The sequence below is a fragment of the Callorhinchus milii genome, unplaced genomic scaffold (genome assembly GCF_018977255.1).
Source record: "Callorhinchus milii isolate IMCB2004 unplaced genomic scaffold, IMCB_Cmil_1.0 Scaffold19, whole genome shotgun sequence".
NCBI classification, from domain to species: domain Eukaryota; kingdom Metazoa; phylum Chordata; class Chondrichthyes; order Chimaeriformes; family Callorhinchidae; genus Callorhinchus; species Callorhinchus milii.
In genome coordinates this window covers 9,611,965-9,633,289 of record NW_024704760.1, presented here as the reverse complement: position 1 = coordinate 9,633,289, position 21,325 = coordinate 9,611,965, and the positions used below count along the sequence as shown (strand labels likewise).

The 21,325-nt window shown below is 44.7% G+C and overlaps 1 protein-coding gene across 1 annotated transcript in view; it reads right to left on the bottom strand.

Annotated features, from left to right (window-relative positions):
* The window catches only part of LOC103179055 (DEF6 guanine nucleotide exchange factor), a 77,318-nt gene that overhangs the window by 19,238 nt on the left and 36,755 nt on the right, over nucleotides 1-21,325 (bottom strand). The window contains exon 3 of the mRNA XM_007894122.2: nucleotides 20,918-21,103. Within this exon, the coding sequence (XP_007892313.1) occupies nucleotides 20,918-21,103 (186 nt within the window). The remainder of the gene's footprint in view (nucleotides 1-20,917; nucleotides 21,104-21,325) is intronic.

Genomic DNA, 21,325 nt, shown 5'->3' with positions numbered 1-21,325 from the left:
ATTTTATTGAGACTGCGTGAGACGCCACTCAGCATCGATTGACAGGTTAGAACTCCCTGGTCTCGGCTATCTATTAAGTCCCCGACGTGGGGCTCAGACACGAAGGCTTTCTGAGCCAGCGGTAACATTGCTACCAGCTGAGCCGGGCTGACATCATTTTAACTGCTTCGTTTTCTAAAGGCAGAAAATTTGGCAGAAAACGTTTTTGCCGACTTAACAACTCTGCTTATTCAACATCATTGATTTATTCATCAACTCCATTGCAATTTTCTGATGACATCTTTAAGCAGACAGTGGGAAACTAGTGGCCTGAAAATCTCCATCCTGTCCTCTCCATCCTCGCTTTCTCTCTCCTCCAAGGAGGATAGTCATTAGTTGGTCATTTGACATCTGACAAGTTCAGGTTTGAGCCCTCACTGGGTGGATGGCAGCTGTTGTCATGTGATATTTGGGATCCATAAAATCCCAGAATGAGATTGATATATATATAATGGGGCTGATTGCCAGTCAACGTTTCCACATCCACTCGCCTGACTTCAAAACAACACCTTGCAAAAATGGCCAACATCAGGACCGCCGCCGATGTCACATCAGCAGGGACCCGATGACTGGAAGGTCGTCCATTGTGGATTCTCCTATGTCGGCTGAAGTTTTGAATCTTTCAAATTTTGGAGTAAATAAGTATTGGAGTCTATATTCCAAGTATCCAATAGGAGACCCAGATTCTAGTGACGCGCTCTATATAATGGAGTTCCGCTGTATCAGGTTGTCACTAAGGTATCAATGACTTGGAAACAGGAATAGAGTTTCCAAGTTTGTGGATGTCACCGAAGTAGGAAGTGGTGCAAATTGTGAAGAGGTGTCAGCCTGGCTTAGTCGGTAGCATTCTCACTACACTGTTAGAAGGTTGAAGTCGACATTTGGGCTTTTAATTCACAGTCCAGGCTAACACTTAAATGTGATACTGCATTATTGGAGAGGCTGCTTTTGGTTAATAATAATCCTTGCATTTGATATAGCGCCTTATCAGCTAACAAAAATTTGCATTTATATAGTGTCCTTCACCCAGTAGCGTCCCGGAGTGCTTGACAGTTTTGGGGTCTGACCCCGAGCCGGGGGAGAGCTAGGGGGAGGTGACCGTAAGCACCATCGAAGAGGAAGATCTTTGGGTGGGATTTGAAAGTCGGGAGGGAGGGGGCAAGGTGGGGGAATTGAGTGAGGGAGTTCCAGAGCTTCAGGGCGTAGTGACCGAAAGCACTGCCGCCGATGGTGGAGTGGAGGGAGCGAGGGACAAACAGGAGGCCGGAGCCAACCGAGCGGAGGCAGCGGGTGGTGGAATGGGGCGTAAGCAAATCGGATAGGTAGGGAGGTGCGAGGGCATGAAGGGATTTCAAAACAAAATTTGAAGATGTCTTTGAGATATCTCAAAGCGCTTTACAGAATAGACTGTATATTTAGCAGCAAAACGCAGCACCCAATTGCCCACAGCAGTGTCCCACAAACAGTCATGGATTGAGTGACCAAATTATTACTTAAAAAAATTATTATTATTTAAAAAAACACACACCAATCGATTAACAATGGGGTTCCTACTTACTGCTGGGTAAACAGAGGTGTGTGGAGAAAGGAAACTTGCCTAACATTTTGCTCTGCTCAGGAATCAAACCCAGGTCGAACCCTTTAACTACTACTCTAACAGGACTCCACAAAAAACAAGGTCCTGTGTGCTGGATGTTAAAGATCCCATGGCTCTATTCCACTAGAGAAGGGAGTTTCTCCTGGTGTCCTGGCCAACAATCCCACAGATAAAACTGGTCACTCACTTCACGGCTGTTTGTGGATATTGCTCAGCACAAATTGGCCTCCATGGTCACCTAAAAATATACAATTACTTTGCAGTAAATCCTCTGAACGCTTTGAGACATCCTGCTGACATGAAAGGCCTTATATCAAACACAAGGATTATTAAGGATTATAAATGCACAGGTGAAAATGCAAAGAGATGGGGCAAGTGGGCGGAACTATGGCAGATGGAGTTTAACATTGTAAAGTGTGAGAAAGTGCACTTGGGACACAAGATTATTGGTTTAGAGTATGGGGTAATGGGGAAAAAATTTTATTTTTCAAGCTTTCAAAGACCTCAGTAATGACTGAACAAAATGAGACACTGTTTACGAGGCAGCAAAAATACCTGTGCTGTTCTGGCCCACATAGCACACATTAAAACTATCAAAGAAACAGTTAGCTGAACAAAAAGCAATGCATTAGTTGATCAGTATAACTACTATATCTACTGATAAATAATCCTTACATTTTTATTCGTACGTTTGATATAGCGCCTTTTAAGTTGGGAGGACGTCTCAAAGCGGTTCGAAGGAATTACTATAAAGTGTAGTGATTGTGGGAACTGTGGGCGAAACTCATTAAAACAAGATAAAAACTTCAAACATCATAAAGCTGATGTAACCGAGGACAGCTCTGCACAGTTTTCCATATATGGCAGCGTTCTGCGAGGCGACACCACAGATCTCAGTAAGATTAAAACGTCTCCACTCAGTCGCTGCTGAAAGACAGCCATCTCACCCTTTCCACAGTCTTTCAATTCTACAGATATGGATCCTGTTCCAGTCTGTGCCCATGGCATCACTGGAAAAGTTTCTGTGGGTTTCATTCTTCATTTTGAAGCGCCGCCCATCGGAGAGACAAGCTTTCAAAACATGAAACCTAAAGAGCAACAAATTGACTCCTCTCGTTCACCCGTCACTTGCACCATTGCTCTGAGCAGCAACAGAGAGGGAGTGGATTCAGCGTTACTGTCTGTAACTCCACCAGACAACGTGTTGCACCTTCACATCTATAACGAGGTGGTGACAGTCGCATTTAATTGTGCAAGTTCTGCTCAGTGACAAAGGAAACGCCAGCGAGCTGCAGGAAGTGTGGTTTCTGGGCATCTGCCCTGAACCCTCTCAGATTCAATAATGTATGCAAGCAGCTCGAGCAGAGCACGCATTCCTCACACGGCAGTGTGCGTCAGCCTGGCGCAGTGGTAACGCTCTCGTCTCCGAGTCAGTAGTTTGTGGGTTCGAGCCACACAACGGGACTTGGAATCAGATAGTCCACTCTGAGACTGCAGCACACTGCTGCACTGTCGGAGGTGCCATCCTCCGGATCCGCCTTTAAACTGAGGTCCCGTTTGCCTGTTAAAGATCCAGTGGCACGATATTTGAAAAGAGAAAGTAGTTTTTCTCTCTCCCGGTATCCAGGCCAACAATCCCCCAAATAAAATTGGTCACTCACTTCATGGCTGTTTGGCTGCCGCGTTCTGCCCACAAACACACAATCACTACACGTTATAGTATATCCTGTGAATCAGGTTGTTCAGCACCTCGAGACTCAGTCCTGTACTTGTCTCTGCTTTGACGCTCCATGAAACTAAACTGAAAAAGTTTCAAAATAGCTTCACTTGGTTTCATACCTGCAAGTTTAACAGTAATGTGGTATGAATTTAGTGGAATTACAGAAATGTGTAATGGAAAAAAAAATCTTTCATTATTATACCACAATCTTAAAGTAAATTCCCAACATGCTGTGCTGAACTCTCTATCAACGTTGGTTTTTGCAGCTAGTTTCCCTGGTGCCGTCCCAGGCAAACCAGCTTTGCTTCATGTATTAACAGTACTGGTAACGTGAAATAATTAGTTAATTGGCACCGAGCAGTGTGGGATGTCCTCCTAAGGCGCAATACAAATGTAATTTGTTGATGGTGGTGGTCAATACACACTCCAATTTTAACTATCAAAATACACGTCCATTTTTCTCCCAGTGGTTTGCCTGGGAATGTGAGCCCCACAGATCCAAAGGGGCCAAATTTGATCCCCAGTCTGTGCTCGTTTCGTCAATATCAATGGCAGAACTGTTACAGCTGAAACAGTAGGAGTTGACTCATTGCTCACTGTGTCACACTTTGAGAGCCAGCAAGAAACAAGGCAAACAGGATGCTGATAGAGCGTATAAAATTTTAAATGGGATTGAAAAATTAAACCCAGATCAATAATTTAGGATATATCAAGACAGTAGAACTAGAGTCCTGTAGCTCAGTGGTTAGAGCACTCGCCTCGCAAGCGAGAGGATCTGAGTTTGATTCCCAGCAGGGAGAAATGTTGGGCTAGGTTCCTTACTCCATACCCGTCTGTTTACCAGCAGTAAGTCAGAACCTGGCTTTTAGTCGATTGGCAGATCGCTTTTCTGGGGGTAATAAGCCCTTCAAAAAATAAGTAATAATAAATTGGTCGCTCAATCCACAACTGTTTGTAGGACAATGCTGTGGGCAATTGGCTGCCGCGTTTCATCCACAAAATATACAGTCAATTCACTTTCCAATATATTCTGCAAAGCACTTTGAGACGTCTTGAAGATATGAAAAGGTGCTATATCAAATGCAAGGATTGTTATCATCAAGAAGACACTGGTTTAGAGGCAATCTCAGGACAGACACCGGGAGATTTGTCTTTACCCAGAGAGTAAATAATGACTGTAACAGGTTGTCAGGATGCGTGGTTGACTCATTTAACCACGAGGACTCATTTAAAAAGCAACTCAATGCTGTGATGGGGTATGTTAGGGTGTGTATTCTGGAAGCAAGAGATCAGATGGACCAAATGGTCTTCTTTATCCAAACGAATAAAAGTAGAAAAGCCACTATAAAACGCAATTACTCTATACTTGTAGGCAGACAGCGATGCACCACAAGCAGCTATGCAGTGAATGCCCAATTTTATTTGGGGGATTTTTGGCCAGATTACTGGGAGAGAGAAACTCCTTTCTCTTTTCAAATAGAGCCATGGGATTTTTAACATCCACCTGAACAGGCAGACGAGACCTCAGTTTAGCATCTCATCTAAAGGACGGTGCCTCCGACAATCAGAACTCCCCCAGCACTGCACTGGATGGTCAGCCTCGACAGCTGCCATCCTCTATCCCTGTTGTGGGCAAATAAACAGGACTAGCATGCTAAAGGACAACAATAGCAAGTCCAACCAGCATCAAGCACATCAGCCCGGCTCAGTGGTAGTGCTCTTACCTCTGAGTCAGAAGTTTATGGGTTCAAGCCGCATGTTGGGACTTGGAACCGATTTAGTCAAAGTGACAAATGACATTCTGTCCATCTGCGACCAGGGCTCCCTCTGTCTCCTCGTCCTCCTTGACCTCTCTGCTACTTTTGACACCGTCGACCACTCTATCCTCATCCACCGCCTCTCCTCTCACCTCAACCTCACGGGTCTGTCCTTGGCTGGTTCAGATTGTACCTCTCACACCACCTGCACTTCATCTCCTCAAACGGTTTCTCCTCCAGGCCCCGCACCGTCTCGTACGGCGTTCCTCAGGGCTCTGTCCTTGGTCCCCTCCTCTTCAGTATCTATATCCTCCCTCTTGGTGATATCATCCACAGACATGGGGTCAACTTCACATGTTTGAGGATGACACCCAACTCTACCTCTCTGCCTCCACCCCGACTCCAGGACAACTGCTGTCCTGACAGAATGTCTGTCGGACATCAAGTCCTGGATGAGAGCTAATTTTCTTCAGTTGAACGCCAACAAGACCGAGGCTCTCCTGATTGGCTCCCGTCAGCGCCTCCTCACCTCAGGCCCTGGCAGTGTCACCATCCTTGGTTGCACACTCCATCTTGCTAAGCCAATCCGGAACCTTGGGGTCTAGTTTGACCCTCAACCATCCATTTCACTCCACATCTGCGTCATGTCCCGCTCTGCCTTCCCCGAACTCCACAACGTTGCCCTGCTTCGCCACTGTCTCACACCACAGACCATTGAAACTCTCATAGACACCTTCATTGCATCGAGGCTCGACTATGCAAACTCACTGCTTGTCGGCCTCTCCAACTCCTCACTCCACAGGTTGCAGATCATCCAGAACTCTGCAGCCCGTGTCCTCTGCCGCACCAGGCTCCGGGACCTATCACCTCCATCCTCGCCCAACTCCACTGGCTTCCCATCACACAGAGGACACAGTTCAAGATCCTGGTCCTCAATTTCAAAGCCCTCCATGGTCTTGCTCCCCCCTATCTCTCCGACCATCCTGTAACCCCCTACCATCCTGTTCACTCCCTCCGCTCAGCGGGCTCCAGCCTGCTTCACGTCCCCCGCCTTTTTTGCTCCACTACTGGCGAGCGGGCCTTCCTCTGTCTTTCCAGGCCTTGGGCAGTCCTCCCGACGTGAAAGGCGTTTTACAAATGTAATTTTGTTGTTGCTGTTAAGCAATGGTGACACTCCCGTGCAGTGCTGGGAGAGCTCTACATTGTCAGAGGTGCCGACCTTCGGATGAAACGTTAAACCAAGGCCGCATCTATGTCTGTTCAGGTGGACGTTAAAGATCCTATGGCACTGTTCGAAAAGAGAAGGGAGTTTCTGTCTCCCAATGTCCTGGACAACAATCGCCCAAATAAAATTGGTTACTCACTCCATGGCTGTTTGTGGGATGGTGCGGTGGGCAAATTGGCTGTGGGTCCACAAAATACACGCAGTCACACCACTTTGTAGTAAATCCTGTGAAGTCTTGATGACGTGATAAGGCGCTGTATCAAATGCAAGGTGCTGCATCTTATTAAGCACTGTGTCCTCCTGCCCAAGCATGATGCTTAACCAGGCAGCTGGAGGTAGGGCATCAGGAACATTTAATGCACATCATTTATATAGAGAGAAAGGTTCACCAGCAATCACAAAAGCAGCAGCAATCTCTGAACTAACGATACGCAAGACATGGTGAGCAAGACTCGCTCTCTCTTATTCTCCTGTTAAGAAAAGTTGCTCTTAAAATCTGAAGGTTAACATGGGAGTTCGGGTTCCTTTATGTTTTCCCCACCAGAAATCATGCGGAATGGCATCTGTATTACTCTGTGAAGCAGTACAGGAAACCGCAAGTGTGCTCACAGCCTACATCCTTGTGAAGGGAACACTGTCAACACTGACTGACTGACTGGGTTTGCAAAATTACTTTGCGAAGTCACCAAAAAAAACTGATTTAAAAATAACACATCAGTATTCAACATTACAGCATTGTTCTGTAAATAACCATCGAGTGAAAGGATTCTCTCACTCGTTTTTAAATCCCTTCATGCCCTCGCACCTCCCTACAAGCGATCCCGCTTATCCCCCACTCCACTACCCGCTGCCTCCCCTCAGCTGGCTCCGGCCTCCTGTTTGTCCCTCGTCCGCTCTGCTCCACCATCGGTGGCTGTGCCTTCAGCCACTAACTCTATTTGTTCTGAAACTCTGGAATTCTCTACCTCAATCCCCCCTCCACCTTGCCCCCTCCCTCCCCACATTCAAGTCTCGCCTAAAGACCTTCCTTTTCGATTGTGCTTACGGTTACCTCCCCCTCCCTCTTCCCCTGGCTCGGGTCAGAGTCCGCTACTGTCAAGTGCTCCGGGATGCCACCCCAGGGCACTATATAAATGCAAGTTGTTGTTGTTGTTGGTTATCTCTCCTGGTGTCCTGGCTAATCATCCCCAAGGCAATATTGGTTGTTCACTTCACCACTGTTTGTGGCACGTTGCTGGGTGCGCAAACTGATTTCCGTGTTCCCCTACAAAATACACAGTCACTACTCTTCACAGTGAAGGCTTTGAGACAAATAATGTAATTACATTTATATAGTGGCTTTCATGTCGGGAGGATGTCTCAAATTACTTAATAATATTAATCCTTGCTTTTGATATAGCGCCTTATCATGTCTTTAAGACGTCACAAAGCGCTTCACAGAATATACTGCAAAATGAATTAACTGTATATTTTGTGAGCGAAATGCAGCAGCCAATTGTGGACAGCAGTGTCCCACAAACAGTCATAGACTGAGGAACCAAGTTTTTTTTTTGTTGAAGGGATTATTAACCCCAGAAAAGCGATCCACCAATCGACCAACAACCGGGTTCCTACTTACCGCATGTGGAGTAAGAAAATTTACCTAATGTTTTGCCCTGCCGGAAACTTTGATATGCAAATGCATATCAACTGCATGTGTCATTGTATATCTAATGGTTATATGTTTAAGAATTGGGGTGATGTGGGTGGGGTGGAGCACTTTAAGAAATGCCATTATTACAAATTTCAATCAGAAGACAGACAGTTGACTACAATGAACCTCAAAGACAGATTATTCTGCTCAGCAATAAGTTACAATAAGGCTGTGTTCTCATTTCTGCAATCTTCACAATGCTATTTCATTGTTCCCTCTCTATATTCTCTGCAAACTATATCCTGTAGCTGCACAAGGTGCAGATCATTTGTCACTGGCGGTATTGTACCAGAATCAGATGTAAATTATGCTAATTGTGCAATTTCTTTGAGGCCACATATACTCCGCAAAACTACTTGAAGAACATTCAGGAACAGGAAAAGAACTACCTGATATATGAATAAATGACACTAACTAGCAATGACATGAGATCAGGTGCAGATGTGCACAAGATCCCAGTGATGCACACATCTGGAACTCATCTCTGAATGGCCATCAATGGGCGCATAATTGCAGCACCATTTCCAGATCTTCCTAAGCTGTAGGCCATGTAATTACATAGGGTCATGTAGGTTGTCTAAGCACGGGTAAGCTTACTATAATGTCCTCTTACAGAGGGACTGATCAGCCAAGTACTGTAACTAAGTGATGTACAATATTACTTGGTTCATCCCCAAAATATTGAGCACAAGACTAATAATAATAATAATGCTAGTGCCTCACAGAGTGTGCACAGGGAAAGGACTCATCTACAGGTTGTCGAGAGGGGGACCATGGACAAGATCATAAGGTTGGTTCGGAGGCCTTTTGGCTAATCTGATCTCATCCTTTCGGAATACTCACCCTACCACCCTCCATCACAGGATATATCATTAGCTTTGCTGGCTTCATATGACAGAGTAGCAGAAGTATCCAACAAGCCTCAATGAGATCGAACACCTGTTTAATTCCAAATACAATGTCTCTGCGCAGTAACTCACCACCAGACAGGGAGACTCACAATCCTCATCAATTGTCGGGCAGCAGCGATGTTATTTCATCTCAAAGAGATGGCGTCATTTATCAGGATCAAACCTTCAATCGTGAATTGGGTGAGATTCATTTTTCTGCATAAAGTAACCAAGGCGAGCTGGTTACCTGCCCACCCCTCCTCTTGATCAATAGCTCCATTCAGCTCTCAAAGCCAACGCTCATGCTGTCACAGAGGATTTATTATACAGTACCTCTCAATAAAAAAAAACAAATTCAACTCTGTCCCTGTGTAGTTACTTATTATTGCTTTATCGGGCGTTTGTGTGTGTGGGGGTGAGGAATGATATAAAGCACAGCTTTGTTTGATTTTTCCTGGTGTACCTGGCATTCAAACACAGAATTTCTGTAGCGCTCTATTACTTGAGGAGAGCAAGAAATCTATTGGGAATAAGTCCAGTACGTTTCACTCACCCTTGTGGTTCCAATCTGAAATAACGAGTTTGACACCATCTGATAATGGGGCATCTTTTCAATCAACAACAAATAAACAACAAGAAATCGCATTTGCATTTATACAGCGTCTTGCACGTCTGAACAACGGTCCAAGGGTTTGCACTTGAGTTGGGGGTTAGAATCAAGAGTTGTTTAGGGGTGGGGAGGGAGAGAGGCCAAAGAAACAGTCAAAGAGGAAAGTCTTGAGATGGGCCTTGAAGGAGGCCAAAGGAACCGGGCAAGGTGGACGGACTCTGGGATTGAGTTCCAGAGGGTGGGGGCACAATCGATACTGCAACCCCACACAGTCAGCTCATCTCTAACAAACTGAGCCTGACATTGACTTTACATTGAGCTGTGTCAGGAGACCCACAAAAGGGCACCTTGGGACACTATTTTATATAAGATTTTACCCCATCTTTATATCTGTCTGCAAATCTACTGAGAGAGTTACATAGACTATTAGACTCACTATACATCCTCACTACAGAGTTTCAGAAAAGGACCCTTTATTTTAAACGCCAAGAGGGGTTAGCAGTAGTTTAACATCAACGTGTGCAAACACAACAACAACAACTTGCATTTATACAGCGCCCTTCATGTGGGGAGGGTCTCAAACAGCGTTTAAGCTGTTTGCTTTGTCAATTGGAAATTAGGCACAACTTAAATACTAACATCCAGTCTGATTATTTTAATGAAACGGAATGCAATGTTACGTGTAATCGTCCGATACCCTCACATCCTGTTACTGGACTACATTTGACAATAGGGAGGCTCTCTTCAATCTCCAGGTCAGGGCAGTATTGCCACGGTTCCGGAGGACAATAATTGGACAAAACAAAAGTGATTTAGAGAGCCCATTACAGCGCCTATCACACAGGGTAACGTCTCAAAGCTTTTACATCAACAAAGACAAAGTGGCCACTGAGCAAGGTGGCAAGGGGGGTCAAGCAAAAGCATAAATTATAGGAACATAAGTAGGCCATTCAGCCCCGGGTTCCCATTCTATTAGATCACTGCTGATCGGTACCTCAACTCCAATTACCCGCCTTTGCCCCATATCACTTGATATCATTACCTAACAAATATCTATGTACCTCAGTCTTGAAAATTTGAATGGATGCAGCATCCACAGCCTTTTGGGGCAGAGAGCTCCAGATTTCCACTGCCGGTTGTGTGAAAACATGCTTCCCGATTTCTCTCCGAAATGGCTTAGCTTTAAGATGATGCCCCTTGTTCTGGATTCCCACCAGGGGAAATAGTTTCTCTGTATCTACCCTATCGATTATTATTTTAAAAACCTCAATCAGATCCCCCTCAACCTTCTAAACGCAAGGGAATAAACGCCAAGTTTATGTAACATGGATCCTCATAATTTAACCTTTTAAGACCTGGTATGATTCATTCAGTACGTTGAAGATGTTACGAACTATCACACACACCACAATAATGCTGTTTGTTTCAGCAAGATTCAATCTGCCTACGGTTTAAGCAAAGCCATTTGAAAAAAAGGAAGCAAACTCCCTTTAACTCAGTGTCCCGGATCAAAAAAACACGTTAGAACGGGTCTGGGAAAGAAAAGTCATAGGTTACTGAATCCAGGTCATCACTGACATCACTTTCAGCGTGGATCGCCCGGCAGCACACAGGGAAACCCGACTGAATTGCACTCCAGCTTCGTAACGGCTCGCCTTGCAGTTCAACTTTATGCAATTGCAGCTCAGTTTACCAGTAACCACACCACTTGTTGCTGACTCTGCACAATCGTTACCCATGGTTGAAGCTCGTGTCAGTGCACACACCACTTGTGACCTGCCACTGCACAACGTCACACCATAGGTTCAGATGAAGGAAGCTCTTCAGCCCATTTGTTCTCAGCATTGCAGAATACCCACCCCACTGTCACCCGCCTTACCACCTTCCTCTTATAGCCTCAAGCTGATTTTTGACTAAGTCCTAACTACTGATGATACTTTATGGTTTATGTGTGTGCGCGCACACACACACACACCTTTCCAGCAGCAAAAAAAATATCAATTTTCTCCAAATTTTCCCTGGAGTTTGGGGTCCCCAACCCCACCCCCCAATATTCTCCCTTTTTTGATAGAAAAAAAAGACCCCGAGAAACACCTGGGATTTTATTTTGTAAATGGACTTTCAATTTTCTTAGGCGCTTTTTTTATGCTTGTGAACTCGCCATTCATCTATCCCCTTCTCCCCGGTGGGCACCAATACTGGCACCTATAAAGCAATCATGAACCTAAGGCGCTGAGTGATTATAATAATAACAATAATAATCACCCTTGCATTTGATATAGTGCCTTATCATGTCTTCAAGACGTTTGAAAGTGCCTCATAGAATACACTGTGAAGTGAATTGACTGTATAATTTGTGGGCAAAACATGGCAGCTAATTGCTCACAGCAGTGTCCCTTTCTGAAGGAATTGGAAAAGTGATCCACCAATCGACTAACAACCGGGTTCTTACTTACTGCTCGGCAAACAGAGGTGTGTGGAGTAAGGAAACTTGCTCAACATTTCGCCCTGCCCGGGAATCAAACCCAGGTCTCTTGCCTGTGAGGTGAGTGCTCTAACCACTGAGCTACAGGACTTCACAAATTGTTGTAGTTCTGGGCAAAACTATAAAAGCAGGACAAAAGGAGGTCTGGCTTGAGATCAGTCATCGCACCAGTAAAGTGGAAACAATGAGGTAGATTTACTGTAACATAAGAGCTCAGGTTTAGGAGATAAAATGACCCTGCCAGTCATGTGGGGCGAATAAATAAAACATATTTGAGCTCCGTAGCGTAGTGGTTAGCGCGCTCGACTTGCAAACGTGAGGACCTGGGTTTGATTCCCGGGCGGGTGAAACTTTAGGCAAGATTCCCATCTCACAAAGCTCTGTTTACCTAACAGTAAGTAGGAACCTGGTTGTTGGTCGATTGGTAGTTCGCCTTTCTGGGGGTAATAATCCCTCAAAAAAAATTATTTGGTCACTCAATCCATAACTATGCGTAACTGGATGCCGTAAAATATACAGTATAGTCTGTGAAACGAGTTGAAACGACTTAATGACGAGTTAAGACGCTATAATAATAATAATCCTTGCATTTGATATAGCGCTTTTCACGTTTTCTAGACGTCTCAAAGCGCTTCACAGAATATACTGTAAAGTGAATTGACCGTATATTTGTGGGCAAAATATCAAATGCAAGGATTATTAGCATTATATTATTTAGTTTAGAGCACAACATTCTGACAACCATTCACAGGACAGTGTCAATGTCTCAATGTTTCAGCCCTTGTATTTGCCCAGACTTGAACTACCTCAGTTTCTGTAATTCAGCATGGTCAGAGGCACAGGATCTGCTCAGGCACTGATCCCATGGGCTGATCTGTCACAACTTGTCCCAGGTGCCTTCAGCGAGTCAGCTCTACACCTCCCACACTGACACCCTCTGCCACTTACTTCAATAATTTGTTTTGCAAATTAATTACAAGCAGATCAAGAAAGAGGAGGCATCTTAGTCGGCCTGCAATCTAATACCTCAAGAGCAGGACCAACGATCAGGCTATTAATAATAATCCTTGCATTTTGTTACAGCATCAAATCATCTAGAAGCTTCACAGAATATACTGTGAAGTGAATTGATTGTGTATTTTGTGGGTGAAACATGGCAGCCAATTGCACATAGCAGAGTCCCACAAACAGTTGTGAATTGAGTGAACACTTTTTTTTATCATCACTGGAAGGCAATCCGCCAACTGACTAACAACCGGCCTCTTACTTCCTGATAGGTAAACAGAGACATGGAGTAAGGAAACTTGCCTAAGGTTTTGCCCTGCCTGGGAATCAAACTCAGGTCCTCTCGCTTGTGAGGCAAGTGCTCTAACCACTACTTTACAGAACTCCATGGGCGGTCGACAAGTTTGGCAAGCTCCAAGACTTCAACTGTATAGAGCCTTGGTCGGACCCTATCTGGAGTACTGCGTTCAGTTTTGGGCACAGGAAAGATATATTGGCTTTAGAGGGGGTGCAGCACAGATTCACCAGAATGATACCAGGGCTTAACAGGTTAAATTATGAGGACAGGTTCCATAAACTTGGTCTGTATTCCCTTGAGTTTAGCAAGTTGAGGGTGATCTGATTTTGTTTTTTAAAACAATAAAAGGATTTGATTGGGTAGATACAGAGAAACTATTCCCTCTTGTGGGGAATCCAGAACAAGGGGCATCATCTTAAAATTAGAGCCGGGCCATTTAGCAGTGAAATCAGGAGGCAGTTTTTCACGCAAAAGGCAGCGGAAATCTGGAACTCTCTCCCTCAAAAGGCTGTGGATACTGGATCCATTCACATTTTGAACACTGATGTGGATAGATATTTGTCAGGTCCGGCTTTCAAAGAATATGGGGCAAGGGCGGGTAATTGGAGTTGAGCTTCAGATAAACGAGTATCTTATAGAATGGAGGAACAGGCTCGAAGGGCTGAATGGCTTCCTCCTGTTTCTATGTTTCTAAGATGAGTCCGCACAGCCTGAGAAGCCCCTGAATGTGGAATTTTCCAGAGGGACGGTGGCCATGTGGGACTTTGCGTCCGAAGTGTGTGGCGGACAGGGGGAGCGTGAAAAAGTTTGAGATTGTCTGTTGTGGGGTGGGAGCTGGGTCAGGATGGGGGTGACAGATTCTGATGTTTAACGACAGCTGTGACGATTAACCTTAAGCGAGAGTGCTACCGACTGAACCGGGCTGACTCACTCAATTCTGGGAGAATGGTTGATTAATTAAATAAATATATTTAGGGTATTGAAGAAGTACGACCAAAACAATTTACATTTAAACAGCACCTTTCACGTTTCAATCTCCGATGCCATGTCTAACTCAGCGCCGCACTCCCCTGGAAATTCCAGGATGGAGTTGCCTGTATTTAGATTTCAGCTATGAAGAATACATAAGGTATGCTTACACTTCAACCACAAGCCTATTTACCTATTTAAAGATATACGCAATATACCCCAAGTATTGCGTGATAATTCAATTCTAATCCTATGCCTCAGGGGACACTGCCAATTTACATAAAGATTAGATGAAAGCAATCACTCTGCAGCCAACAATTGTCCATCATTCTTGTGACCAGGATCTTGATGTGCTATTAGTGTTTAGTGAACTTCGAACAAGGAAGGTCAAACAAAAACCACAAAGAGTTTCCCAAATAAGGATTTATGAGGTTGGCCCAGGGTTGGCAAAGTGGCAATAACAGGTAATCAGGCAGGGCTAAACCTTGGGCAAGTTTCCTTACTCCACACGCCTAATAATAATAATCCCTCCAAAACAAAAAAAACAATAATAAATTGGTCATTTTCAATCTACGACTGTTTGTGGGACATTGCTGTGCGCAATTGGCTGCCGCGTTTGCCCACAAATATACAGTCAATTCACTTTACAGTCTATTCTGTGAAGCGCTTTGGGATGTCCTCCCGACGTGAAAAGCGCTATATCAAATGCAAGGATTATTATTATTATTAATCACCTCGCAGGCAAGATTGGTCACAAGTAACATTTCACACATTCCTTGTGCATAAAAGAAAACTCTGTTCCTACCATCACTCATGAGAGCAAACTTTGCACAGAAACACTGATAAAACAGAATTATTTCAAACAAAATTCAGATCCGTCTCAGATGAACAAGCCTCTTCAGCCCAACTCACCTCATCCTTTCAGGACACACCCTCCCATCACGGCTCGATCTGTTTTTTACAAAATGAATCCAGAGTCCTGGCCTTAACCATCTTTCCTGGCACCTGATCTAATTGTTAATTACCCTCTGATTAAAGGGTGTCTGTCCTGAAATTGCCCTTTGCAACTCCAAGCCTGTTCTGCTCTCTCGGTGCGGCTGAAAATTATTGTTTTGAGTTTACTTTTTCAATCTCATTTAAATAAGGGCCAGACTGAGGCATCTCCTTTCAAGATTGAAGAGCCCTTGCCCTATCTAATTGTTGCTCATTCTTCGAACATAATATTTCACCCACAAAATATACAGTCAATTCACTTTACAGTATATTCTGTGAAGCGCTTTGAGACGTCTCGAAGATGCGATAAGGCACTACATCAAATGCAAGGATTATTATAATAATAATAAAAATAATCCTTGCATTTGATATAGCGCTTTTCACATCGGGAGGACGTCCCAAAGCGCTTCACAGAACACACTGTAAAGTGAATTGACTGTATATTTGTGGGCGAACGCGGCAGCCAATTGCGCACAGCAATGTCCCACAAACAGTCGTCGAATGAAAATGACCAATTTATTATTGTTTTGGGTTTTGGAGGGATTATTATTAGGCTCTGTGTGGAGTAAGGAAACTTGCCCAAGGTTTTGCCCTCTGCCTGGAATTGAACTCAGGTCTCTCGCTTGCAAAGCGAGTGCTCTAACCACTGAGCTACAGGACTCCAATAATTATTATTATTATTATAATACTGGGGATCACCCTCGTTGCTCTCCTCTGCACTGTCTCTATGGCCTGAGCAGCCCCTTATGTCACAGTGACCAGAGCTGTGTGCAGTGTTCAGCGCCTTGGGCCGTCCTCCCCACGTGAAAGTCGCTATACAAATATAATCCTGTTGTTATAATAATAATAATCCTTGCATTTGATATAGCGCTTTTCACGTCGGGAGGATGTCCCAAAGCGCTTCACAGAACATACTGTAAAGTGAATTGACTGTATATTTGTGGGCGAACGCGGCAGCCAATTGCGCACAGCAATGTCCCACAAACAGTCGTAGATTGTAAATGACCAATTTATTATTGTTTTTGGAGGGATTATTATTAGGCTCTGTGTGGAGTAAGGAAACTTGCCCAAGGTTTCGCACTCTGCCTGGAATTGAACTCAGGTCTCTCACTTGCAAAGCGAGTGCTCTAACCACTGAGCTACAGGACTCCACGTTGTTGTTGTTCAAGGTGCGCCCTGATCAGAGCAACGTACAGTCTGACAATGACGTCTGGGGATCTGAACTCCACTGATTTAGCATCTAGCCCAGGGTCCTGTTTGCCTCGTTTATTGCTGCCTCACATGGTCAGACATAATGAGAGACGAGTCATCTAATACCGCTAGATCTCTTGCAGCTTCCCCCTTCTCAAGTTCCATCCCATCTTACTAGCTATATGTACACCTTGCATTTATCTGTTTTGAACCTCATTTGCCAGTTATCAGCCCATGTGCACCCCCTATCATGCTCTCTTTGTTAGACCTTTGGTGGTTAGGGGCCTCACTATAGACCCCTAAGCGCTCCCTCCATTTTGACCGCACTCCCCTAACAAACACACTTTGCTTCCTTCCCATCAGCCAATTCTCAATCCAGGACAGAGGTAAAGACCACAACTTGCACTTTGTCATTCCTTTCAGCTTGGATAATGTCCCAAAGTGCTTTCCAGAGACAAAATCCAAGCAGGGTGAGAAATTAGGAGGGGGGTGGGTGGGATAGAAAAGTGATGACCCAAGACGTGATCAAAGATGTAGTTTTTTAGAAGGGTATTGAGAGGGGAGAGGGGGGTTTGTGAGGTCGAGGGGAGCATCCTCTCAGTTGCTAACAGTGAGGCAGTGGAGACGCAAGAGGCCTGAATAATCGGTTGGTGTGGAACAGTCTTCGGAGACAGGGATCCAGCCAATAGTTCTATCATTGTATCTATCAACTTTTCTCAGAGCTGTTTTCATCCATTCCAATTGATGTCCTAAGACACTCTGAGCTCTCTCACTGTGTAATCTACTCAACAACAATTACTTGTATTTATATAACATCCTTCACGCAGGGTAGCAACTCAACCTCTGGCACATGGAGAGCCGGAGGAATCTGTATTTATATGGCGTTCCTGAGAGGTTTCAGTGGCTCTCAACTATCAGCTGAATGTGTTTGTTCAGTCTCCTGCTCATGGCTGACCGACCGAGACAAAAGGTCAATATTCAAAAATAGGAAGAGGCTAAAACAACAAGTAAACCCAAGATGTGTTTTGAAAGGAAGTTTTGGACCAAACCACTATATCAACAACAACAACTTGCATTGTATAGCGCCTTTCATGTAGGATTACATCTCAGAGCACTGCACCATGGCTGCTGAGTAAGAGAGAAGGGGAGCTGGCAGGAGTGATCATAGGCCCAGTCAAAGAGCTAGACCTTAATATGGGATTTAAAGACAGATAAAGAGGTGGTGAGGTGGAGGGACAGAGGCAGGGAGTTCCAGAAGTCAGGGCATAGCGGCTGAAGGCATGGCCATTGATGGGGGGAGGGGGACTCCTCCCAAACCTGTGGATAGTTAGTCGATAGTTGATGATATGCTTGGTACGCAATTCTCAGCCAATTTAAAAATCATTTCATATGCAAGAAATGATAATTTATGGAATGGGTTAGGAATACTGTAATCTCCCCCTCCCCCCATATCAAAAATAATAGCCTCCTGGTCCTGGCGAGTCCTTTCCCACGCAGTTCAGGACAAGTTTAGCCGCTGAATGGAAAGATCTGCTCACTCTCACTTCTGCTTATTTGATCAAAGCCTCCTATTGTTCTCTTGCTGTCTTACTCTGATCCCAAAGTGCTAGTGAGCATGTGGTTCATAAATCACACTCTCCTTACCACAAATTGTGCATCTCATCTGGTCTGGTATCTGCTGTCTAAAGATGCTCTTCCTCTCAATGCAGCACAAAGCAGATAATATCCCCAAAGTACCATTTCACTGAGGTATTATCAGCAATCTGAACCCATTTACATGACATTACCAAGGTCACCAGGGGTCTGGCTGTCCAGCAGCAGAATTTAGGCCAACGACAACCTCCGATGCTTTGTATGTTGATCAGGTACCTGGGCGTTAACATCAGATAGACAAATTCACTCCATTTTGGGGTCAGTCGGGTGTCTGACACACGCTGAAACCAATCACCATGCTTAAGAGCATCCAAACCAAGCTAAGAATTCCATGCACCCCACTCACGCATCAAAATCCCAGAGACAGATTGTTGGAATGGAATGCGCGCTCTCTCCCTGGAGGGATGCATTCTGCTTAACTCATTTCGGACACTCTTGCCAATGAGCCAGGCCTGCTGTGCTGCTATCAGCAGTGCCCTGGAACACTGCGGACTCTTCTGGCTCACTCTCATGTCACCTTGGGGCCAGTTCAGCTCCGAGGAGACCCCCGCTTACCTCGCCCTCAAGGAGGATACTCACTCCATCTGTCCTTTAACCATAAATGTTAGGCAAAACCTTAGGCGAGTTTCTTTACTTCACACGCCTCTGTTTACTGGCGGTAGTTGACTGGCGGATCGTTTCCAGGTGTAATAAAAAAATAATTTGGTCACTCAATCCAAGACTGTTTGTGGGACATTGTTGTGGACAATTGGCTCTCACGTTTCGCCCACAAAATACACAGTCAATTCACTTTACAGTATATTCTGTGAAGCGCTTTGAGACATCTCAATCATGCGATAAGGCGCTATATCAAATGCAAGGATTATTATAATAATTTTAAAAATGACTATTAGAAATGACTGAAAAGCACTGAGCTAAGAGTACGTGATTGAGCTACAGGAACATGATGGACAAATTTGTGGTTTGCTTTACTGCCCAAATACAATGAGACAAAAGACAAAAGCTCTGAGTCAGCAGCAGGCTGTGTTGTCACCTTTTGTCAAGTGTAAAGCCACACTCTCCTACGCCTGAGCAACCATTTGATAAGCTCAGATTCTTCAATCTTAAGAAAAGAATGACTCAGAAGGAACCTCATAGAGGTGGATAACATTTTAAATGGGATTGAAAAACCCAGGAAGAGCCCTCATACAGAGAGCTGTAGCTATTTGTTCTCATCCTCCAGATACATTTGGGTCACACTCTCATCCCTGAGTCAAAAGGTCCCACATTGAGACCTTGAACTCACACAGTTCACAATAACTTGCATTTATATAGCATCCCTCATGCAGGGGAGTGTCCCAGAGCTTCACAGGCAGACACTCTAATTTGGTGGGAAGATACTGCATTATTGAAGGTGCGTTTTTCAGATGAGGCATTAAGCTGAGTTCCTGTCTGCTCGGGGTCTAACACCAGTCTGTATGCTACAATGTGTTAATCCAGAGTACAACAATAATAATAATAATAATAAGTTTGATTACTAAAAGGGCAAAAGCCGAGGTTAGGAGAATTGTTTTATATACAGAGGGTTGTGAGGAAACAGTAGTCGAAGCAGAATCGACATGGGGCTTTGAGAGGGAATTGATAAATAACTGGATCTAAATGGAGTGTGAGTAAAGGCGGGGGAAGGGGACTTGATGGAGAGCTCATTCAAAGTCAAGCAAAGCACGATAAGAGGAAGATGATGGCAATGGTGCCACACGTTTGACGCTGAGCTGAGCCTGTGCTGCCCACCAGGAACCTCACAGGGAGACCAGATACCTGATGGCCAGCCTGACTTGTCAGCAGGACGTGGACGAGTCATTTCAAAACACACAAATCCTACAGTCATCAAGTGGCTTATTCAGTCTCTCATGGCAGGTTCTGCAGATGGTCTGACTGAAGCTGATATCAGAGCACAGGTGAGGGTGATAATAATAATAATAATCTTTGCCTTATCACGTCGCCGAGCACTTCACAGGATTTACTGTGCAGTGGACTGTGTGTTTGCAAGCGAATGCAGCAGCCCATTTGTGCACAGCAATGTCCCACAGACAGCCATGAAGTGAATGACCGATTTTATCTCGGGGGATTGTTGGGAGAGAGAAACTCCCTTTTCTTTGCAAATACTCTGCCCTAAAGGACAACATCCAACAATGTCCAGGACCCCTTTGTCTGGGCATCACTCTATTCCATTCTGTGTTCCCTCCATCACAGTCAATAACACGATTGCTTCACTGTGTGCAAGAATACACAATCAATAATATTTTTCCGCTTATTCTGAATGGTCCCTGACAATTACAGAAGAACAGTAAATGCTGGGATGGACTAGCTGGGTTGAAAGGATTATTTCCGTGCCGTATCCAATTCAGGAAAGGCAGTGATTCATTTGGTAGTTACTTAGTACATTCCTTTTCAAGGGGCAGAGCCTTAACATCAGAACCAAGACAGTTAGAGCTGAGATCAGGAAGCATTTCCTCACACAGACGGTTGTGAGGATGTGGGACCCGCAGCGCCAAAAAGCTGTAGAGACGCAATCAATAGGGATTTTAAATGAGAGGCAGAGACTTGGGCAGTAAAGGTATAAAGGAGTAAAGTGAAAAGGAGAGGTATTGAGATTAAAAGATCTGCCAAGATAAACTGGCTCAATTGGTTGAATGGCCTCTGCCTCTTCGTGTTCTATGATGTTCCTATATTAGATATATCGTTTACACAGATTTCTCGGAGTCAGAAGAAGAGAAAGGTCACGTCCAGAGAATTTCATGTGAAACCCTCACCTCATCAGGAACCATCACCAGGGGATACTTGTCATCGGACAGGAAGTTGAAGAGACACCAGAGGCGGAAGGCATCGCGGTCGGTCACGGTGCAGTTCCCGTTCTTGTCATGTTTGTAGTTCTTTTTGGCGGTCAGAGTCCAGCACAGCTCATCAAAGCTCTCCTTCAGGAAGGCCCCCTCTTCAACCTGCAGTGAGACCACACCATTGGTGTTTAAGATCCAGACACAAATCTCATTTCACATGTAGCAAGCGCGCAGTGACTTTCAGCATCATGGTCCATAATAATAATCCTTGTATTTGACATAGCGCCTTATCACATCGTTCAGACGTCTCAAAGCACTTCACAGGATATACTGTGAAGTGGATTGACTGCATTTTTGTGGGCAAAGCGCGGCAGCCAATTATGC